We start from the raw sequence: 20,938 nt of genomic DNA, 5'->3' as shown, positions 1-20,938 counted from the left end.
GATGGAGACTCGATTCGTCACCTAGTCTGGAGTGCAATGGCATGATCTTGGCTCACTGTAACCTCTGCTTCCTCGGTTCAAGCGATTCTCCTGCCTCAGCCTCCTGAGTAGCTGGAATTACAGGCATATACCATCACACCTGGCTAATTTCGTATTTTTAATAGGAATGGGTTTTCACCATGTTGGCCAGGCTGGTCTTGAACTCCTGACCTGAAATCATCCATCTACCTTGGCCTCCCAAAGTGCCAGTTTTTTGTTTTTTTTATAATAGTCATTTTGATAATTCTACTATTGCTTGTCTTTTGGGGTTTTTTTTACTGTCTCTTTGGGTTTTGTTTCCTTGTGCACCCAGTTATTTTTGAAAATGTTCTAGGCAGATTTGCCTTGATTGATAAATGCCCTTCATGTTCCAATTACTTTTTTTTTTTGAGACAGGATCTCATGCTGTCACCCAAGTTGGAATGCAGTGGCATGATCTCGGCTTATTGCAACCTCCACCTCCTGAGTTCAAGTGATTCTCCTGCCTCAGCCTCCCGGGTAGCTGGGATTACAGGCACCTGCCACCATGCCTGGCTAATTTTTGTATTTGTTTGTTGGTTTGTCTTTGTTTTTGGTTTTTGTGAGATGGAGTTTTGCTCTTGTCACCCAGGCTGGGGTTCAATGGTGCGACCTTGGCCCACTGCAACCTCCGTCTCCCAGGTTCCAATGATTCTCCTGCCTCAGCTTCCTGAGTAGCTGGGACTACAGGTGCCTGCCACCATGCCCGGCTAGTTTTTTTGTATTTTTAGTAGAGACGGGGTTTCACCATGTTAGCCAGGCTAATTTTTGTAGTTGAGACTGGGTTTCATCATGTTAGCTAGGCTGGTCTTGAACTTCTGACCTCAAGTGATCCACCCTTCGTGGCCTCCCAAAGTTCTGGGTTTACAGGCACAAGCCACCTTGCCCAGCCCCAGTTACTTTTTTTGTTGTTGTTGAGATGGAGTTTCACTGTGTCACCCAGGCTGGAGTGTAGTGGCATGATCTTAGCTCACAGCAGCTTTCCGGGTTCAAGAAATTCTCCTGTCTTAGCCTCTCAAGTAGCTGGGACTATAGGTGCACACCACCACATCTGGCTCATATTTGTATTTTTAGTAGAGGCAGGGTTTTACCATATTGGTCAGGTTGATTGTGAACTCCTGACCTGAGGTGACTGCCCGCCACAGCCTCCCAAAGTGCTGGGATTACAGGCGTGAACCACCACATCTGGCCTATGTAGATGTTGTATTAGTGATAATTCCTGTTATCCTGTGAGCTCTTTAGTGTCTAAACAATTTTTCTTTAAGAGACAGGGTCTCAGGTACAATAATAACTTACTACAGCCTGGGTCAAGTGATCCTCTTCCCTCAGTCTCCCAAGTAGCTAAGACTACAGGTCTGTGCCACCACACCTGGCTAGATTTTTACATTTTTTATAGAGATGGGGGTCTCACTGTGTTGCCCAGACTGGTCTTGAACTCCTGTCCCCAATTGATCCTGCTACCGCAGCCTCCCAAAATGCTGGATTACAGGCATGAGCCACCGTGCCTGGTCTTAAACAATTTTTAAATAACATTTTATCCAACATTTTAGTTAATTTTCAACAGGTGGATTAGTTCTTACTGTATTCCGGTAAACAGAAGTCCTGGTTTATTTTTATTTATTTTCAACATTGAATTCCATACTCCTCCCCACCTTACCCCACCCAGGATTTAGACTGTTAATGTTTTGAAGTCAGAGCCTGCATTTTAATCACTATTTTATCTTAGTGCCTGGTCTTAGAAAATTATATTGACTGTTTGCCATTGATAAGGCAGGTGGATGAGAGGATGGGTAGCTAGTTGGAAAAGGCAGCTTGGTCATTTGCCTGATTATCTTCCCACACAGTTTTTCCTTTACTAAGAGAAAATGCCCCAATATTGGCAGACAAAATTTCCCTGCCTGAGAGTGCCCAGAGTATAGCAGAGCATCTTACCCTGACATCCCTCTTTTCACTTCCTTCTCTATGGAGACAGAAGGAGCTTCAAGAGCAGGGGGAGATCAGAATCGTCCAGCTGGGCTTCGACTTGGATGCCCATGGAATTATCTTCACTGAGGACTACAGGACCAGAGTATGTGACTGTGTGTGTCAGGGGTGCCAGGGGCAGGGCACGGGTTGGGGGAGACAGGGAAGTTGGGAAACAGAAATAAAAACAAAAGAAAGAATTTCCCTGCCCCCACATCCCATGGAGAGGGCACAGGGCCCTGGTAAGTAGTGAGGGAGAGAGACAGGAGGGAAAGAGGGAGGAGTGAGAGAGGGAAGAGTGGGGAGGGAGATGGGAGAGGAGGGGGAGGAGAAGAAGGAGTAGGAGGAAGAGGAAGAAGAAAGTTATGAGAGGTGGAAGGATCTGAGTAAGAGGGAAGGCGGGAAGAGAAATGCTATCTCGGGGGTGGAGGTTGGTGGAGAGTGAGGGTGGGGACGGACCATGTCTCCCATCTCTGCTTCTAGGTCCTCAAGGCCTGTGATGGCCGACCGTATGCTGGGGCAGTGCAGAAATTTCTAGCTTCAGTACTTCCGGCCTGTGGGGACCTTAGTTTCCAGCAGGAACAAATGACACAGACCTTTGGCTTCAGGGACTCAGAAATCACGTGAGACTTGTGGAACCAACAAAGTCAGGCATCTGGCGCCTCCCTGCCTCCCCCCAGTTCATCCAGCCTGTCCTGTGTTTTCTTGGTGAACCTGCCAAAAAAGCTGTCAAAAGGCTGATTCTTCTTTTTAATAAAATGGCCCAAGTTTGTGTTCCTCCCCACAAGAGAGGAGGCCTGTCTCACCTGGGGCCTTAGAAACAGCCCTGGAATAGAATTCAGTTCTGGGTGGCTTATCAAAAGCACACAGGGGCCTGGCAGGAACCATGAACACTTGATGTTAATCATACTGGGACTAAGAGGATAGAGAATGGTAGGAGTTGGGATACCCCTAAACATTCACATTAAAACATAAAACCCCCAAAGCTAAAAAACAACTGGGCAGGAGCTAAATAAAAATATAATTTTCAGAGGCTGCATCTGTCTCAGGCCTCCTACTTTGTAACCTATGGAATAAGTGGAAGCATTTGAAGAACTGTAGCACTGATCTCACATGGGCAGACACACTCTCAGGGAGATGTGGTGGGAGCCGTGGCGTTCTCTGCCACGAGTCCCCTTCCAGGACTTTATTGTGGGCCTGGAGGAGGTGGCGGGAGCGCAGCGCGGAAGACCCTGATTTCTCTCCTCGGTCCTAAGACTGAGTGTGTGTCAGGGTATGTGCTCAGGGAAGAGAAGCTATTTAAATGAACAAGTAGTAGCAGCAGGAAAAGAAAGAGTGGAGGAAGGGCAGTCCAGGTCAGGGGTCTGGAACAAGCAACTGCACCACTGAGGCAGCTGGTGCGAGCAGAGAACCGCCTCGGGTAGGGGTTTTGTTCTCCAGTCTCTCTTGTATGGTTACCCATGTTTCTGGAGACTTGTATAAACATTAACGGATGAGGAGGAGAGGTGGTTCTCAGAGCCCAGGCCTCATCTCTGCTGGCTTCCCACTGCCCTCAGGCATCTGGTGAATGCTGGAGTCCTCACTGTCCGAGATGCTGGGAGCTGGTGGCTAGCTGTGCCTGGAGCTGGGAGATTCATCAAGTACTTTGTTAAAGGTATCCCATCTGCAGCTCAAGCCTGTAGCCCCTTACCTTTTGGTGGCTCCTCAGACCTCTAGGCCTTATTCACCTTTCCCCTCTCCTGTGCCACTTCTCCTTCAGGGCGCCAGGCTGTCCTTGGCATGGTCCGGAAGGCCAAGTACCGGGAGCTGCTCCTATCAGAGCTCCTGGGCCGGCGTGCACCTGCCGTGGTGCGGCTTGGCCTCACCTACCATGTACACGACCTCATTGGGGCCCAGCTAGTGGACTGGTGAGTCTTTCCCTGGCCTCTGGCAGATGACAGAGCAATGACCCAAGGTTGGATTTCCTCCCAGCTCACCCTTAATTCCCTAGTGAAGGCCAGGGGCTCTCTGGAACCGGGGAGCACCCCTTCCCAAGTTCTGTGTTCCCCTCACAACTTGGGCCTAGGCACCTGGCTCCAGCCTTGTTTTTCTCTTGCACAGCATTTCTACCACTTCTGGAACCCTCCTCCGCCTGCCAGAGACATGAAGATTCTGCTTATCATTGCTCAGCTCCCCAGAGTGGGCCGGGAGGGGACTGGAAGAGCTGCATGATGGTGGCTGAGACAGGGTCACCTTGGGAAGGCTTGGGAGCCAGGATGAATGTTGGGCTTTCATTTGTACAAAGGGTCAGATGTGACTGCTGCTGTTTGCCTGGGCTCTGACCCAGTGGTGGGGCTTGAGCAATGCTTCTCTGCCCTTCCATGGAAGGTGAAACCAGAAATGGTGCCGAGGCTGTGGCTCTTCCCTTTCATGTAAAATGGTGCTGTTATTACTCTGTGTTGAAATAGAAAGGTGGGATTTCTGGGGAGGTGAAGGAGGGCAGGGTTTTTTTCCCTACATGTCATGTTAAAATTGCCAAATAAAGTACCTCTGCCTGTGATATTTTCTGGATGCCCTTTATTCACTGTGACGTGTGTGTTTGGGTGCCTCGTTTAGGGGTAGAGGTGAAGTCTGAGTTTTGCCTTGTTGTTCAGAGAGGAAAGGGGTTAGGGGTTCACTTTGACATTCAGACCATTCTCCCTGTGGAGTAGGGAGGGTGCACCTAATCTCCTAAACCACAGAATTTCTGTTAGGGCCTACAAAAAACAAAAGCCTAGTATAGTTCAGTTTGTGTTGGAAGGAAAGTAAGAGACAAGTGTCTTAGAAGCCTGTCATTGTTTTGTGAGGGCCTTTAAAAATTCTGTACTTGTGAGCCATGTTGGGCCCTTGTATGGCCACGTAACATGGGATTGTGTGCACCTTATACCCTGATGCAGATATACCTGGTAGCGGGAGGTGCACAGGCACTGGAATGAGAGGGGTTAACAGGAAAGGACAGGTTGATTTCTGGGCCAAGATTCTCTCAGAGGTTCTCTGGGAGACCCAGGTGTCCCGGGCGCTCCCACAATACTGGGCCTGAAGCCAGTTGCATTTCTCGGCTGTCACGTGGTTTCCCAGCTTAGCTGGGCTAGGGGAGGAGCAAGGTCCAGAGTTAACTCTGTCCCAAGCCCTAGCTTGGCCAGAAGGTAGCAGACAGACAGACGAATCTAACCCCTCTTGGATCCTCCAGCCATGAGGCTCCTCTGGGGGCTGATCTGGGCATCCAGCTTCTTCACCTTATCTCTTCAGAAGCCCAGGTCCTGAAGGCGGGATGCTGGTTGCTTGGATTGGACAGGGCGGCAACGGGACCCAATTCAGCAGTGAGGGTGAGCAGGGGTGGAGGGGTTAGAGTGAAGTCTGACTGCTGATCCTGCCTGTTCTCCCCAGGTTGCTTCTGTTCTCTCCTTCTGTGGTTCATCTGGGGGTCCCCCTATCGGTGGGGGTGCAGCTCCAGGATGTGCCCCAAGGACAGGTAGTGACAGGATCAGTGTTTCTGAGAAACCCATCTCGTAATAATGCCCCCTGCTCCCCAAAAGTGGACTTCACCCTTACCTCAGAAAAAAAAGTCGCACTCCTCAGTATCCAGGTAACTGAACCCCACACCCTCCTGCTGCTTCTGGGGGCCTCCCGTCTGGTTCCCCTCTGTCTTGTAAGTGTCTTCATCTTCCCACTGGCTTCCTCCCCTCCTGTCTTCCCACCCTGGCATTCTCCTTCCATGTTTCTCCCTTGGTCTCTGTCCTTTTCTGCCAGCTCTTTCTCGCTCTGTGACCCACTCCCTCTCCCTCTCCTGACAGGTGCCCAGGAAAGATGTGAAGAGCTGTGGCCTCCATCAACTCCTCAGAGGCCCTGAGGTCCAGCTGGTGGCCCAGTCGTCATGGCTAAAGGACTCCCTGTCCAAACAGACAAACACCCAGGGTGTCAACCTGCTGTTCTCTTTTCGACGGGGGCACCTCTTTTTGCAGACAGACCAGCCCATTTACAACCCTGGCCAGCGGGGTGAGTCTCAGCTCCAGGGCCTCAAACTTTAACCCCCTCCAAGCTCTCTCAGGACGTGTTTGGTGGTCCCTAAGTGAGATAACATGAAAGAAAGTACCACATGTAGGGCTGCTTAGGAAATATTTGTCCCCTGCTCCCTCCGTGGAGTTGGATCCACCCTCCCCTTGCACATGGAACCCTGCTCACCTCTCTCGTCCTCCACTCTCAGTTCGGTACCGGGTCTTTGCTCTGGATCAAAAGATGCGCCCGAGCACTGATGCCATCACAGTCACAGTGGAGGTGAGTCCCTGACCTCTGGCCTTCTGCCCCTGGCCACTGCTGTGACCTCCCGCCTGTGACCACTTCTCCCCTTGCAGAACTCTCACGGCCTCCGCGTGCGGAAGAAGGAGGTGTACTTGCCGTCATCCATCTTCCAGGATGACTTTGTGATCCCCGACATCTCACAGTGAGCTCTCCCAATCTGGGGGCTGTCCCCAAGCTATACCACCTCAATTCCTGTTAGGCTCTCCGCCTCCCAGCAGAGGCACATCCCGAGATGCCCTGGCCCTCAGCCTCCTGAGCCTCTGGTTAACCCCCACAGTCCTCTTCCCAGGGAAGCAGACCACTGGCTCTCCATGCCCCACTGCACAGGTGGTGAGTCCCTTTCTTGTCCATTCTCAGGCCAGGGACCTGGAAGATCTCAGCCCGATTCTCAGATAGCCTGGAATCCAACAGCAGCACCCAGTTTGAGGTGAAGAAATATGGTGAGAGCTGGAAACGTGAGGGACAGGCAGCTGCTTTCCTGAAGGAAATAAGGGTGGAAGGAAAGGTAGTGGGAGAAGCTCAGGGCAGGGAGATATGGGTGCCATAGCCCTGAGTGGAGGAGAGCCTTTGAACTGGAGTCTGACCTGCCTACTCCTTCACCCTGGGTCAGTCCTTCCCAACTTTGAGGTGAAGATCACCCCTGGAAAGCCCTACATCCTGACAGTGCCAGACCATCTTGATGAAATCCAGCTAGACATCCAGGCCAGGTAACACCTCCCTCCCCACCTCTGCCCACCAGCGCAGGGTCCTGCTCCCTACTCAGTATGAATAGGCACCTGCTTCCCTGCCCTCAGGCCATCATTCCCCCCAGCCCTTGGCCCACCCTCTTCTTCCTGCCACGACAGGTACATCTATGGGAAGCCAGTGCAGGGGGTGGCATATGTGCGCTTTGGGCTCCTGGATGAGGATGGTAAGAAGACTTTCCTTCGGGGGCTGGAGAGTCAGACCAAGGTAGGAAGGAGGATAGGGGCTGGGTAGGGGAAGGGGCAAGGCAGGTGAGGTGGGAGACTTAGTCTCACCCTATGTTCTGTTTCTTTCTGTGCCCCAGCTGGTGAATGGACAGATCCACATTTCCCTCTCAAAGCCAGAGTTCCAGGATGCCCTGAAGAAGCTAAATATGAGCATTACTGACCTCCAGGGGCTGCGTCTCTACGTTGCCGCAGCCATCATTGAGTCTCCAGGTGGGTGACTTTCCCTTATTGTAACCCCAGATCCAGGCCTCTGACCTCTGAGCTGACCCTCTGTCCTCCAGCACCAACACTACCCCACTTCTCCCACCTCATCTCAGACTCAAAACCAGGAAACACCCTGGAACCCTGGTCCTCTCTCCAACTCTGTCTCTGTGATTCAGCCCTTTTCCCTGGCTCAGTCTATTTGTTTGCTCATTCTGCTCATTCGTTCACTCCTCCAGTGCACATGCATTGTTCACTGTCCTGTGCTGGGCCTCAGATTGCAGAGACAGGAATACGGTGGCCTGCGCCCTGGGAGCTCACTGTCTTGTGGGAGGGAAACGGTCAAGCCACTCCCACTGTCTCTCTCTTCTTGGGCTCTGTCCTCCGCCTCTCTCTGTCCTTTATGTTGCAGGTGGGGAGATGGAGGAGGCAGAGCTCACATCCTGGCGTTTTGTGTCATCCCCCTTCTCTTTGGATCTTAGCAAGACCAAGCGACACCTCGTGCCTGGGGCCCCTTTCCTGCTGCAGGTTTCTTCCAGAGGGGAAGGACAAATCGGGGAGGGTGTGGTAGTCAGGAGGGCTCAGGGTCTGACCACTGTCTTTCACCTGCCCTCCTTTACTTGCCTAGGCCTTGGTCCGTGAGATGTCAGGCTCCCCAGCTTCTGGCATTCCTGTCAAAGTTTCTGCCACGGTGTCTTCTGGGCCTGGTTCTAAAATCCAGGACATCCAACAAAACACAGATGGGAGTGGCCAAGTCAACATTCCCATCATTATCCCTCAAGCTGTCTCAGCACTGCAGCTCTCGGTAGGACTCCTTGGACTCCTAGGAGATGGTGGGGGAAGGGGACGAGGGTGACCTGGGGTCCTGAGGATCCATGGCCTGACTTGGGGGGGAAGGTGGGGTACCTGGCTCTGAGCTACTACCCTACTTGTACCTGCCTCCCTCTCCAGGTATCTGCAGGCTCCCCCTATCCAGCCATAGCCAGGCTCACTGTGGCAGCCCCACCTTCAGGAGGCCCTGGGTTTCTGTCTATTGAGCGGCCGGATCCTCGACCTCCTCGTATTGGGGAAAATCTGAACCTGAACCTTCGAGCTGTGGGCAGTGGGGCCACCTTCTCTCATTACTACTACATGGTGTGCATGAGCCAGGGAGTCAAAGAGGGCTGGGGTGCAAGGAAGAGCCCTCTGGGTGGGATTGGGGGTTCAAGGCTGGGGCTGTCCCATGAAGAGGCAGTCACTCTCATCTCTCCCCTTCTTGCCCAGGTCCTAGCCCGGGGGCAGATCGTGTTAATGAAGCAAGAGCGCAGGAGTGACCTGACCTCAGTCTCCGTGTTTGTGGACCATCACCTGGCACCCTCCTTCTACTTTGTGGCCTTCTACTACCATGGAGACCACCCAGTGGCCAACTCCCTGCGAGTGGACATCCAGGCTGGGGCCTGCGAGGGCAAGGTGACTGGGGTCAGGAGAGATGGCACGTGTGCTGAGGGGTTAAGGACGGGGGGGGCAGTGAGGATGCCGGGACTGAAGGAAGCTGTCCCACTCTGACCACCCCCGCCTCCCGCCTCTGCCAGCTGGAGCTCAGCATGGACGGTGCCAAGGAGTACCGGAATGGGGAGTCCATGAAGCTCCGCTTACAGACTGACTCCCCAGCCCTGGTGGCGCTGGGGGCCTTGGACACAGCTCTGTACGCTGTGGGCAGCAAGACCCACAAGCCCCTCAACATGGGCAAGGTTTGTCCACACCCTCTTCCCAGCCTCCCACCCCTCCACGGCTCATCCCTGCTGCCCTGAGCCCTGGGTGCAGCCCCTGGATCCCACTGAGGCTCCCCACAGCCTCTTCCCCCACTTGGCCCTGCGTGTCTGTCTCCTTGCTCTGTACCCTTTCCTATCCGCCCACACGCTGCCCTCTCACCTGTGCGAGTGCTTGGTCCTGCCCCTCAGCCACGCTTGGCTCTAGCATTCCTGCTTCTTCTTCCCAGGTCTTTGAAGTTATGAATAGCTATGACCTCGGCTGTGGTCCTGGGGGTGGGGACAGTGCCGTTCAGGTGTTCCAGGCAGCAGGCCTGGCCTTTTCTGATGGAGATCGATTGACCTCATCCAGAAAGAGTGAGAACAGAGAAGGAAGGGGAGTGGGTGGCGGGAAGGTAAGGAAGGAGGAAGGGCCTGAGGAGGCCAGGTAGGAAGAGTCGGGGTGAGAAGGGCCGGGCAGGGGAAGGGGAGGAGGAGAGGAGGCCCAGTGCCTGATGGCTGGACTGCAGCCTTGCTCTCTACCAGGACTGAGCTGTCCCAAGGAGAAGACAACCCGGAAAAAGAGAAACGTGAACTTCCAAAAGGCAATTAGTGAGAAATGTGAGTTGTGGGTCCCTAGGCGGCAGCTTAGGCTCTCCACGTGGGATCAGGGCTGGGGGTCTGCCTCTCTGCCCCTTGGCTCCTTGCTGAACCAATGTGTGGTATTTGGGGACAGAGATCCGAATTCTGGGAATACAGGTGGAAGGATGGGCAGCTCTTTCCAACGGTCTCTTATGTTGCTGGTCTCAAGGGGTCGGGGCGGGGCTGAGGTATATCTTCTTTTTGTCCTCTCATGCTCACTCCCACCTGGCCCGCAGTGGGTCAGTATGCTTCCCCAACAGCCAAGCGCTGCTGCGAGGATGGGCTGACACGGCTGCCCATGATACGTTCTTGTGAGCAGCGGGCAGCCCGTGTGCGGCAGCTGGACTGCCGGGAGCCCTTCCTGTCCTGCTGCCAATTTGCTGAGAACCTGCGCAAGAAGAGCAGGATCCGGGGCCAGGTGGGCCTCGAACGAGGTGAGAGGCTGCATGGGGCTAGGGCACAGGCGGCAGTGCTCACAAGGGCAGAACAGCCACCTCCTCACTCCTGTCCACTGTGGTCTCCCAGCCCTGGAGCTCCTGCAGGAGGAAGACCTGATTGATGAGGATGACATTCCCGTGCGCAGCTTCTTCCCGGAGAACTGGCTCTGGAGAGTGGAAGCAGTGGACCACTTCCAAACGTGAGAGAGTTTGCTGGCCCAGCTTGTCTCTGGGCTGTGTCTGGGGGCCAGCCCAGGGTGTGACGGGGCTTCTCCACCCTTCCCTACACAGATTGACACTGTTGCTCCCTGACTCTCTGACCACGTGGGAGATCCATGGCCTGAGCCTGTCCAAAACCAAAGGTGAGGTCGCCGTCTCTGGGCTTCAGGTGACCCCACTTATATTTCCCTTGACTCCAGCTCCCCGCTTCCTTTGCTTTTAATGTAGGAAGGGGGTCCAGTGATCTAGGGAGGTCTGTGCCACCATGCAGCTGGCATGGGCCACAGGGCAGAGGCAGGCTGAGACAGAGCTGGGTCACCCCCACCCCTCCCTCCTATGGCCCTGAAGCTTTGATGCCCCCTCTGATCTCTGCCCCTCCGCCCCCACTTCCCTTCCCTCAGGCCTATGTGTGGCCACACCAGTCCAAGTCCGGGTGTTCCTCGAGTTCCACATGCACCTCCGCCTGCCCGTGTCTGTCCGCCGCTTTGAGCAGCTCGAGCTGCGGCCTGTCCTCTACAACTACCTGAATAAAAACCTGACCGTGAGGCCCCGTGGGAACCTGGGAATACAGGGGTTTGGGGAGCCAGGGCCCAGTGAAGGGTGGGGGGCCTAACCAGGCCAGGACTCTGGCCATCCTTGTTTTCCTGCCCTCAGGTGAGCGTCCATGTGTCCCCAGTGGAGGGGCTGTGTCTGGCTGGGGGCGGAGGGCTGGCCCAGCAGGTACTGGTGCCTGCGGGCTCTGCCCGGCCTGTTGCCTTCTCTGTGGTGCCCACGGCAGCTGCTGCTGTGTCCTTGAAGGTGGTGGCTCGAGGGTCCTTTGAATTCCCTGTGGGAGATGCAGTGTCTAAAGTTCTGCAGATTGAGGTGAATGGAGCACCCCTGAATATAAGTCCCCGGGCCCCCAGCTTTATGCACTACCCTCAGCACTCTCTCTGCTGGCCAGGTCAGGGGCCCAACACCCAAAGCAAAGCCTCGGTCTCTTCACATTTTCCACAATTCTGATCCAACCCTGTCTCTGGGTTGAAACTCAAAGTCCTGGGGGAGTCTGTGCTGGCAGGGCAGGCTGTGGTCCTGTGTGACCTCACAACCATGTTTCCCCCGAGACAGAAGGAAGGGGCCATCCAAACAGAGGAGCTGGTGTATGAACTCAACCCGCTGGGTGAGTGACCCTCTACTTCCAGCCATCAGTTTCCTAAGGGAGTACAGGTAGTGGGGATGTGGACAGCAGGACAAGCTGCCAACTTCCCCCATTTTCCCAGACCACCGAGGCCGGACCTTGGAAATTCCTGGCAACTCTGATCCCAATATGATCCCTGATGGGGACTTTAACAGCTACGTCAGGGTTACAGGTGGGAGTGCCCTTTAGCCCCTTCCCAGTGGCCACCTTCAGATTCACGTGGACCTGTGGATCCCTGCTTGGTCCCACTCCCCGTGAGTCTCTGGCACAGGGTCCTCAGACCTCCACCCTCTCCTTTCCATGTAGCCTCAGATCCATTGGACACTTTGGGCTCTGAGGGGGCCCTGTCACCAGGAGGTGTGGCCTCCCTCTTGAGGCTTCCCAAAGGCTGCGCGGAACAAACCATGATCTACTTGGCTCCGACACTGGCTGCTTCCCGCTACCTGGACAAGACAGAGCAGTGGAGCTCACTGCCCCCGGAGACCAAGGACCACGCTGTGGATCTGATCCAGAAAGGTTCTGGGTGCAGGGGCGTGTAGGAGGGGGCCAGGAAAGGACAGTTACTAGAAGATGGGCAGCCCAGGAAATTACAGAGGGAAAGATGGGGATGGGGGACATGGCCTTGGGCTCAAACAGCAGAAGGGTGAATGTCACCTGAGCGACCGCCTCTCCTCTCCAAGGCTACATGCGGATCCAGCAGTTTCGAAAGACAGATGGTTCCTATGGGGCTTGGTTAACACGGGACAGCAGCACCTGGTGAGTTCGGAGAGGGGTTCCAGGGCTCTGAGGAGGTCAGGGCCGGGGCAGGGGCGGGACAGAACTGGTACAATGGGAGGGTGAATAACCAGGCACCTGGGGGCGTGGGCATAAGGATAAGCAAGTCCTTATCCCCAACTCTCCTTTGCTCCCCTCCAGGCTCACAGCCTTTGTGCTGAAGGTCCTGAGTTTGGCCCAGGAGCAGGTAGGAGGCTCACCAGAGAATCTGGAGGAGACAGCTAAGTGGCTGCTGTCCCAGCAGCAGGCGGACGGCTCGTTCCAGGACCCCTGTCCAGTGTTACACAGGGGCATGCAGGTGGGGGCATGCAGGTGCCAGGCTGAGGAGCACCAGTCAGACTCTCTTTGCCCCTTCCTCCTCCTGTTTGACATCTTCTTTTCTCCCCTCACTAGGGAGGTTTGGTGGGCAATGATGAGACTGTGGCACTCACAGCCTTTGTGACCATCGCCCTTCATCATGGGCTGGCCATCTTCCAGGACGAGGGTCCAGAGCAGTTGAAGCAGAGCGTGGTAAGGACAGTGGTGTTTCTGCCCTCCACTGGCCCTCAGTTCACCCCCTTTTTCCTCAGGAACCCAGGGGTCCAGCCCCCAGACCTTCCTCCCGTTTTCTTCCAGGAAGCCTCCATCTCAAAAGCAAACTCGTTTTTGGGGGAGAAAGCAACTGCTGGGCTCCTGGGTGCCCACGCAGCCGCCATCACGGCATATGCCTTGACACTGACCAAGGCCCCTGGGGACCTGCGGGGTGTTGCCCACAACAACCTCATGGCCATGGCCCAGGAGTCTGGAGGTGAGGGACGAGGGGCTCCTGACAGTGAGCCTGAGGCCCAGGGGGCCTTAGGATCCTGGACTGTGCCTAGAGGAGAGGCTGGATGAAGACTCAGAGGAGGAATGAAGGTGTAAATAGGGGTGCGTGGGGGAGAATCAGGAGAGCCAGCAGGGAGTGGCTGAGGGCCAGGGGACTGGGATCTTCTCCCTGCCCTCCTGTTTACTCATGGTCTCCCTTCACTTCCAGATAACCTGTACTGGGGCTCAGTCACTGGTTCTCAGAACAATGCTGTGTCACCCACCCCGGCTCCTCGCAGCCCAGCAGACCCCGTGCCCCAGGCGCCGGCCCTGTGGATTGAGACCACAGCCTATGCCCTGTTGCACCTCCTGCTTCATGAGGGCAAGGCAGAGATGGCAGACCAGGCTGCAGCCTGGCTCACCCGTCAGGGCAGCTTCCAAGGCGGATTCCGCAGTACCCAAGTAGGGGCCGCCCCGGGCTCTAGGGGGTGGGGCGACAGTCCTGAGACCAAGTGCTTGAGTCTGGGCCCAACCTCCCCAGGACACGGTGATTGCCCTGGATGCCCTGTCTGCCTACTGGATCTCTTCCCACACCACTGAGGAGAGGGAACTCAATGTGACTCTCAGCTCCACAGGCCGGAGTGGGTTCAAGTCCCATATGCTGCAGCTGAACAACCACCAGAATCACGGCCTGGAGGAGGAGCTACAGGTGAACCCCTTTCTTGCCTGGGTTGCCATTACACCTGGGCCTCCGTGGTCAGGGCTGAAGCCGTCCCCACCCTCCTACCCGTGGAATGCCCGTAGCACTTCTTCCTGGGGTCCTTGGGGGACGACTGCCTTCCTGGCTGTGTGATCCAGAGCTCTCAGCTTCAGTTTTCTCACTTATAGACTAACATACGCAGAGTCAACCCTACAGGGTTGTTAGAAGGCTGAGTGAGATAATGCACGTGAAGGTGTAAACTTTGTGGAAATGTGAGGTGGGGAGGGGAGGTGGGACTGTTTTGAGGAAGGAGATAAGTTATCAGAGCCACAAAAATAGATTTGCTTGTGTCCTTCTAACACCACCTTCCCTTTTCTGTTGCTGAAAGTTTTCCTTGGGCAGCAAGATCAATGTGAAGGTGGGAGGAAACAGCAAAGGAACCTTGAAGGTGAGGGCCAGGGAAGGGGTGGGGCCAGACACTGGCTGGGGAGACAGGGGTGGAGTGAGAGGCCTGTGGGCAGAGGCTTGTGGTCCGGGGATGGAGGCAGACACCTCAGGGCTGGTGTCCTGTGCTTCCGTCCTGGTATTTTTCCCCTGCTTGCTCTCCTCATCTCTGGGTATCTATTTCCTTTACCTGCCTCTGTGCTGATGGCTCTGAATCCTGCTCATCAGCCCAGGCCTCTTCCCAGAGCCATGAGCCCCACTTGTCCTACTCCCACAGCACCTCAGACAGGGCATGTCCCAAAGCCCTGCATCCTGTGTCTCTTGTCTGGCTGATGGGAGCTCCCAGCCAGAAGCCCGGCCACTACTCCAGAGGCCATGTCAGCGGCCCCTCTACCAAGCCTGTCCTTTTGGCCCCAGTGACTCCTCTGCTCCCCGGCTGCCTGCAGCTGCTGGTGCTTGCATCCTAGATTCTGTGCTAAGACGGCCTTCTCCCTACCTGGAACGTCTCCCTACCTCCTATCTCCCCTGTCTGATCCCGTGTCCACACGGCAATGAGACTGACCCTCCAAAAGCTCCAGTCAGATCAGCCTTGGGGCAGCTGCCATGGCTGAGCTGGGCCTCTGCCCACCTCTCCAGCCAGACAGATCTCCTTGTCTACACAGAGCTCCTTGCCTTTTGTGTCCTTCCCTGCTTCCTGGCCCACAGGACAAGTTCTTTCTCCTCCTTCAAGCCTTGGTCAGAGCCTTTCCTGAGCTTTTCAGTCCAGCCTCTTCCGAGCACAGCCTAGAGTGCTGGCCTCTGGGGGCAGGCCCCTGCTTCTTTACCTCTCTGTCTCACCCACTGCCTGGGGTACATCAGGTGCCACTTGTGTGTGGGCTGTGCAGTGATGGGGATGAGAAGGCACTGAAGGTCTCAAATACCATAGCCCGGGAAGATGCCCTTAGGTATGACACCAGAGAGGTCTGTGGCCTCACATGTCCTGCGTCCTCTCCCTGCCCCTTGCTGAGCCAGGTCCTTCGTGTATACAATGTCATGGACATGAAGAATACAACCTGCCAGGACCTGCAGATAGAAGTGACAGTCAAAGGCCATGTTGAGTACACGAGTGAGTTTTGGGGTTGGGAGGCCTTGAGCCCAGCAGGGGCTGGTGCAGGGAGCCAGGTGGCCATCCCAGCTCTCCTCACCATGCTTCCCTTGCAGTGGAAGCAAACGAGGACTATGAGGACTATGTGTATGATGAGTTTCCAGCCAGGGACGACCCAGATGTCCATCTGCAGCCCGTGATGCCCCTGCAGCTGTTTGAGGGTCGGAGGAACCGCCGCAGGAGGGAGGCACCCAAGGTGGTGGAGGAGCAGGAGTCCAGGGTGCACTACACTGTGTGCATCTGGTGGGTGCTGGGAGCTGCCCTGGGCTAGGGGAGGGAAGGCAGGACCCAGGTCGGAGCTGGGCATCTGGAGCCCGCACAGGCGGAACCTGGACGACAGGTCACATCTCTCCACAGGCGGAACGGCAACATGGGGCTGTCTGGCATGGCCATCGCAGACGTCACCCTCCTGAGTGGATTCCACGCCCTGCGTGCTGACCTGGAGAAGGTGTGGTCAGCGCCCAGAGCCACCCCCTCTGCCCCAGGTGCTGGGCCCTGTCGTGTGCAGGGCCTGTGACCTGTGACCGTCTCCCCTTCTGCACAGCTGACCTCCCTCTCTGACCGTTATGTGAGTCACTTTGAGACCGAGGGGCCCCACGTCCTGCTGTATTTCGACTCGGTGAGTGGGAGAGGTGACACAGGAAGGGAGTCAGTCGGTGGCACCTGGTTTACTGAGTGTGCGTGAGGAGGTTTCTCGGGAGACGCTGTGTCAGCGACCTTGTGATGTCAGCAGGGAGAAGGATGAGAATGTGAGCCCGTGAGCCACAGCAGAGTAAGGGGAGACCTGCAGGTGTCAGGGACCAGTGCCAGTCAGTAGGGGCCCCTCAGGGCTTGAGATGGGGCCTTTTGTAAAGCTGGCTTTATTCAACTTGAGGGGCTGACTTTGTTTTTTTTTTGTTGAACTTCCTAATTTTTTTAATATTAAAGTATATTTTCTTTTATAAGGTGATAGTGGCCAGAGATGATAGTTATATTTGTCTTTTTATGGCCTAATTTTGCTAAAACAGTTATCAACCCTCTTATGGGCCTGAAAATGTTTTTTTTTTTTTTTTTTTTTAATTTATTTATTTAGTAAAGACAGGGTGACTCTCGCTCTGTTGCCCAGGCTGGTCTTGAACTCTTGGCTTCAAGTGATTCCTCTGGCCTAGGCCTTTCAAAATACTAGGTTTACAGGCCTGAGCCACCATGCCTAGTCTTCAAAAGTTTTTTTGAACATTTACTGTAATCTCTGGGAGAAAATGTGAGAAAGGCGTGGTGGCTGTCATTAGCCAGCTGTTTGTAGGTCAAGAAGACCCCTGCCCAGCGTGTGCAGGAGGTCCAGCCCCATCAGCTGGGGAAGCCTGGCTGACACATCTGGGTTGAACACAATGGAAAATGCAGAGCCAGGAAGATTGCCGGGCAGGGAGCTGATGGTGCAGCAGCCTAGCTCAGGAGGGACACTGGCACAGCACCGTGTGGACTGGGCCCGCGTGGGCACGAGGAGGGGTCGGCCCTGGGACCTGAGTGGTGGGATCACGCAGGATGACAGAACCTGCAGTTAGGTTATGGCAAATAAAGGAGGACCCAGTTGTATCCATGACAAAGATGAGGCTGTCAGGAGGGCGAGTGGGTTTAGGGGCAGGCAGAGTGCCTTGGAGAACTTACAAGTCCTGCCAAAATTCTAATGCAAGGATGGAGTTGCAAGTTAAGTTTGGGAATCATCAGCCTGGACTAGAAGCCAGAGAGTGCTTGAGACCCCCACAGGGGAGCACTGGGGAAAGAAGGCAGAAGCGGGGAATGTAAGAAATGACCGGGTCAGAACCAAGGCTGGTCCAGAAGCGAACCCTTAGCTTAGGGACAGTTTCACAGGGAACATGTCCCTGATGCAAGACTATGCTGAGGGCCTGGGGCAGTGAAGAATGGGCCAAGGTCACCCTCTGGGAAGTGAAGTCACCAGAGACCTTGCAGAGCAGCTTTGAGAGTTCTCTGAATAGAAGGTAACAGAATGTGAAGGACACCGGAGAGAAGGCCAACAGGAACGAAAAGCAGGCCAAGGCTGTACATCACAGGGGGCTGCAGGGCCCGGGAGCGGGTCCCTCATCTCTCCTCCCCACGCTGGGCCAGGTCCCCACCTCCCGGGAGTGCGTGGGCTTTGAAGCTGTGCAGGAAGTGCCCGTGGGGCTGGTGCAGCCGGCCAGCGCAGCCCTGTATGACTACTACAACCCCGGTGAGCACGGCGGGACACCCTGGAATTCAAGGGAGCTTTGGCATAGGCGCCCTTCTATGGGACAGCGGGCACTGGGGCAGTGACGGGTCAGAGAGTCCTGGGGCTCCCTGGGACTGAGAAGGCAGAACAGAGGGGCCTGGGCCCTAACTCCTCTCTGTTCTCCAGAGCGCAGATGTTCTGTGTTTTACGGGGCACCAAGTAAGAGCAGGCTCCTGGCCACCCTGTGTTCTGCTGAAGTCTGCCAGTGTGCTGAGGGTGAGACTGAGGGCCTGGGGCAGGGTGGTGGAGATGGCCGGGGGGGTCCCCGCACTGTCTGATGGGGCCCCTGACTTCAGGGAAGTGCCCTCGCCAGCGTCGCGCCCTGGAGCGGGGCCTGCAGGACGAGGATGGCTACAGGATGAAGTTTGCCTGCTACTACCCCCGTGTAGAGTACGGTCAGTCTCCCGCGAGGCCCTGGCCTCACCTTCCCTTGGGGACCGACTGTGTTGGTCTCGCTGGGTGTAGCCTGCTCCTCTTACAGGCCACGCATGCAGCCTTTTTGCTCTGACACCAACTTCCTGCCCTCTCAGCCTCAAGGTAACTCATCTTTCCCCCTTCTGCCAACCCCCTCTTAGGCTTCCAGGTTAAGGTTCTCCGAGAAGACAACAGAGCTGCTTTCCGCCTCTTTGAGACCAAGATCACCCAAGTCCTGCACTTCAGTATGAAGGGAACTGGAGAGGCGGGCAGGGCTCGGGGGAGACAGGGAGGCTGAGGTCTGGCTGAGGACCTGACCATATGGACGTGCGAAAATCCCCTTGGCCTGTCAGAAGCCCTGGGCTTGCCCATAAGTAGGAAGGCAGTGGCACCTCTCCACGGGGGTGACTGAGGTGGAATGAGAGGATCTGCACAGAGCCCTGAGCTGTGCTCGTCCTGCACCTTCTCTTCCCCTCTGACCACTTTTGTGCACTTCATCCCCTCAGCCAAGGATGTCAAGGCCACTGTTGATCAGATGCGCAATTTCCTGGTTCGAGCCTCTTGCCGCCTTCGTTTAGAACCTGGGAAAGAATATTTGATCATGGGTCTGGATGGAGCCACCTATGACCTCAAGGGACAGTGAGTCATCTGGTCCCCTCAGTCTCTTGCTCTCCTCATGCCTCACCACCTAGGCCTTACCCCTCATAAGCCAGATGCCTGTGCTCTCCGTTCCCACCTGCCATCCTCCTGAGCCCTGCTGACTGGCCCTTTGCCCCCTGCAGCCCCCAGTACCTGCTGGACTCGAATAGCTGGATCGAGGAGATGCCCTCTGAACGCCTGTGCCGGAGCACCCGCCAGCGGGCAGCCTGCACCCAGCTTGACAACTTCATCCAGGAGTACAGCACTCAGGGGTGCCAGGTGTGAGGGCTACCCTCCCACCTCCCCCAGAAGGAACCTAAGCCTGGGAACCATGAAGCTGGAAGCACTGCTGTGTCCCATTTCCTGAGCACAGACTGGGGCTGGGGCATAATAAAGGCCTTTGGCATCAAAGTGTCAGTGTGTGTTGTAGGGCCGGGAGCAGTGCCCCCGCCCATTCCACTTCTGGGGCAGGCCAGGTTGACATAACCTCAGACTCTCTCAGCCCCAATGACCCTTGGGCTGCGCAGTTCTGCCGAACCCTCCCAGATGGCCCACTAGGAGTTTAGTGTATCACAGGACCACCCTGAGCAGAGCTGGGACCCAAGATCCCGCATCCCAAGGACCAGAGCCCACGCCATGGCCACCCTCAGCTTCCAAGGCCCTCCACCGCCCGGCTTTCTCCAGTCACCATGGCCTCAGACGGGGCTTGTGCTCAGCCGACACCTCTGACACAGCTCTTCTGCCTCGTGAGCTGTTGTCCAGCCACACCTCCCCCACTCTGTCCATGTGCTGCTGGCAGTTCTGAGGTCTGTGGATTTTAGCTGACTTCCGGGCAGTTGAAAGCCTGCTGACGCTTGGTTCTGTTATCAGTGGCATGAGGTGACTTTTCCAGAGTTGTGCAATCCCCAGGTCCCATAGTGTCTTTCCCGCTACTGATTTCAAACAAGCCAAAAGTCTGACTTTGGTGTGTTTGTTAATACTCTGAGGAAGCTGCTGTTCTCCTGGGGTCTAACTTCCCCAACTCCTGTGCCTAGTTTTCCCCCATTTAGTGGCACACATGGGGTCTTCAGAGATGACTCCAAAATCTGTCCAAAGAAGTTTTCTGAGGTCAGTTTCCATGGAGGCCATGACAGTTCAGCAGTTCAGCAGTCTGCCATCCAATCGTTCGACAAAAATTTGCGAAACTTACACTTCAAGAACCTGGCCATGCCCTGTGCCGGGTTCCAGAGACACAGCTACTCACTCCAGGGCTTATTGCTGGGGGAGACAGATCAGAAGACAGGCAGTACCCAAACTCTGTGAAAGATGTCATGTCAGGGAGCAGTGTGGTCCTGTGAGGCATCTAACCAAATCAGGGGCATTGCCAGGCAGGGGCAGGGAAGGCTTCCTGGAGCAGGTGACCTCCAAGGGGGGCTCTGAAGACTGAGAAGGAGCCAGGCCACCAGTAGGGGTAGATGAGGGTGCCTAGAGCAGAAGGAGAATATACAAAGGTCTGCAGGCCAGGGGCAGGACAAGGGCACCTCTGGGGACATTGCATGTAATTGACCACAATTGGAGTTTGGATTTGGAGATGGGGTGGAAGAGATGGGAGATAGTGAGCCAAGTAGTAAGCATGGCGGCTTTCCCAGGTGTGCTCCTTTCGAATGAGTATGCTCTTATCCCATGTAACTTAGAGAAGTTTGGACCTTTCCCACTGTGGCAGAGGTTTCCTGGGGCTCTTGCATACATGGCCCTATGGTTGCCCATCACATCTTTCTCCCAAAAGCTGGTCAGCATGGTGGTGGCATAAACCCATTTTCCAGAGCCAGGGATTCAGTTGCAGCTGTGGTAAGACATGGCCCGGTCTGGGAGATCAACCATGAAGAAGGCAGTAGCTGTCATTGCCCAACCCCAGAAATCCCAATCCTGTTTTCTCCCTCTCAGTCCTGATAATGGATTCAGGATTCAGCGGCAGTGAACTTGTCAATCTAGTGGGTGGCAGAGCCGGGATCTTGACTAGGGCTCTGCAGCAGCACAGCCTAGACAAAGCTCTGAAGTGGGAGAGACCCCCACTGGTCCCTGGGTCTGGCTACAGAATCAGAAATG

The 20,938-nt window shown here is 55.4% G+C and overlaps 2 protein-coding genes across 3 annotated transcripts in view; both read left to right on the top strand.

Moving 5' to 3' along the window:
- Positions 1-4,560, top strand: part of STK19 (serine/threonine kinase 19) — a 12,159-nt gene extending 7,599 nt beyond the window's left edge. Inside the window, exons 3-7 of the mRNA XM_017522333.2 lie at positions 2,030-2,125; positions 2,503-2,642; positions 3,576-3,673; positions 3,779-3,926; positions 4,120-4,560. Coding sequence (XP_017377822.1) covers positions 2,030-2,125; positions 2,503-2,642; positions 3,576-3,673; positions 3,779-3,926; positions 4,120-4,165 — 528 coding nt within the window. The 3' untranslated portion in view covers positions 4,166-4,560. The remainder of the gene's footprint in view (positions 1-2,029; positions 2,126-2,502; positions 2,643-3,575; positions 3,674-3,778; positions 3,927-4,119) is intronic.
- Positions 4,561-5,150: 590 nt separating this feature from the next.
- C4A (complement C4A (Rodgers blood group)) lies at positions 5,151-19,264 on the top strand. 2 transcript variants are annotated; one of them, XM_017522318.1, is made up of 41 exons: positions 5,151-5,294; positions 5,425-5,623; positions 5,832-6,033; positions 6,242-6,312; positions 6,390-6,478; positions 6,694-6,776; positions 6,947-7,043; positions 7,182-7,287; positions 7,385-7,517; positions 7,921-8,036; positions 8,137-8,313; positions 8,460-8,642; positions 8,772-8,957; positions 9,080-9,238; positions 9,487-9,613; positions 9,782-9,856; positions 10,114-10,311; positions 10,403-10,514; positions 10,606-10,676; positions 10,935-11,074; positions 11,188-11,397; positions 11,641-11,692; positions 11,793-11,882; positions 12,017-12,226; positions 12,391-12,466; positions 12,626-12,782; positions 12,878-12,994; positions 13,100-13,271; positions 13,497-13,729; positions 13,809-13,976; positions 14,356-14,415; positions 15,423-15,516; positions 15,612-15,798; positions 15,913-16,003; positions 16,100-16,174; positions 17,659-17,761; positions 17,927-18,016; positions 18,097-18,195; positions 18,376-18,459; positions 18,721-18,853; positions 18,997-19,264. In XM_017522318.1, exons 1-41 carry the CDS (start codon positions 5,230-5,232, stop codon positions 19,136-19,138), a joined length of 5,232 nt encoding a protein of 1,743 aa, XP_017377807.1. In that variant the 5' UTR covers positions 5,151-5,229; the 3' UTR covers positions 19,139-19,264. The 2 variants fall into 2 exon arrangements, with proteins under 2 accessions (XP_017377807.1, XP_037592236.1); XM_037736308.1 differs by lacking the exon at positions 18,097-18,195 and having other exon boundaries at positions 5,153-5,294.
- Positions 19,265-20,938: the final 1,674 nt, after the last annotated feature.

Source organism: Cebus imitator, unplaced genomic scaffold (genome assembly GCF_001604975.1).
Source record: "Cebus imitator isolate Cc_AM_T3 unplaced genomic scaffold, Cebus_imitator-1.0 Scaffold24, whole genome shotgun sequence".
Taxonomy (NCBI): domain Eukaryota; kingdom Metazoa; phylum Chordata; class Mammalia; order Primates; family Cebidae; genus Cebus; species Cebus imitator.
This window is presented reverse-complemented; position numbering and strand designations above follow the sequence as displayed.

Coding starts and splice junctions, on each gene's coding strand:
- C4A (XM_017522318.1), top strand. CDS start 5,230: ATGAGGCTCCTCTGGGGGCTGATCTGGGCATCCAGCTTCTTCACCTTA. Junction 12,995..13,099: donor AGCAGTTGAAGCAGAGCGTG/GTAAGGACAGTG, acceptor GTTTTCTTCCAG/GAAGCCTCCATCTCAAAAGC. Junction 15,517..15,611: donor AGGCCATGTTGAGTACACGA/GTGAGTTTTGGG, acceptor CTTCCCTTGCAG/TGGAAGCAAACGAGGACTAT.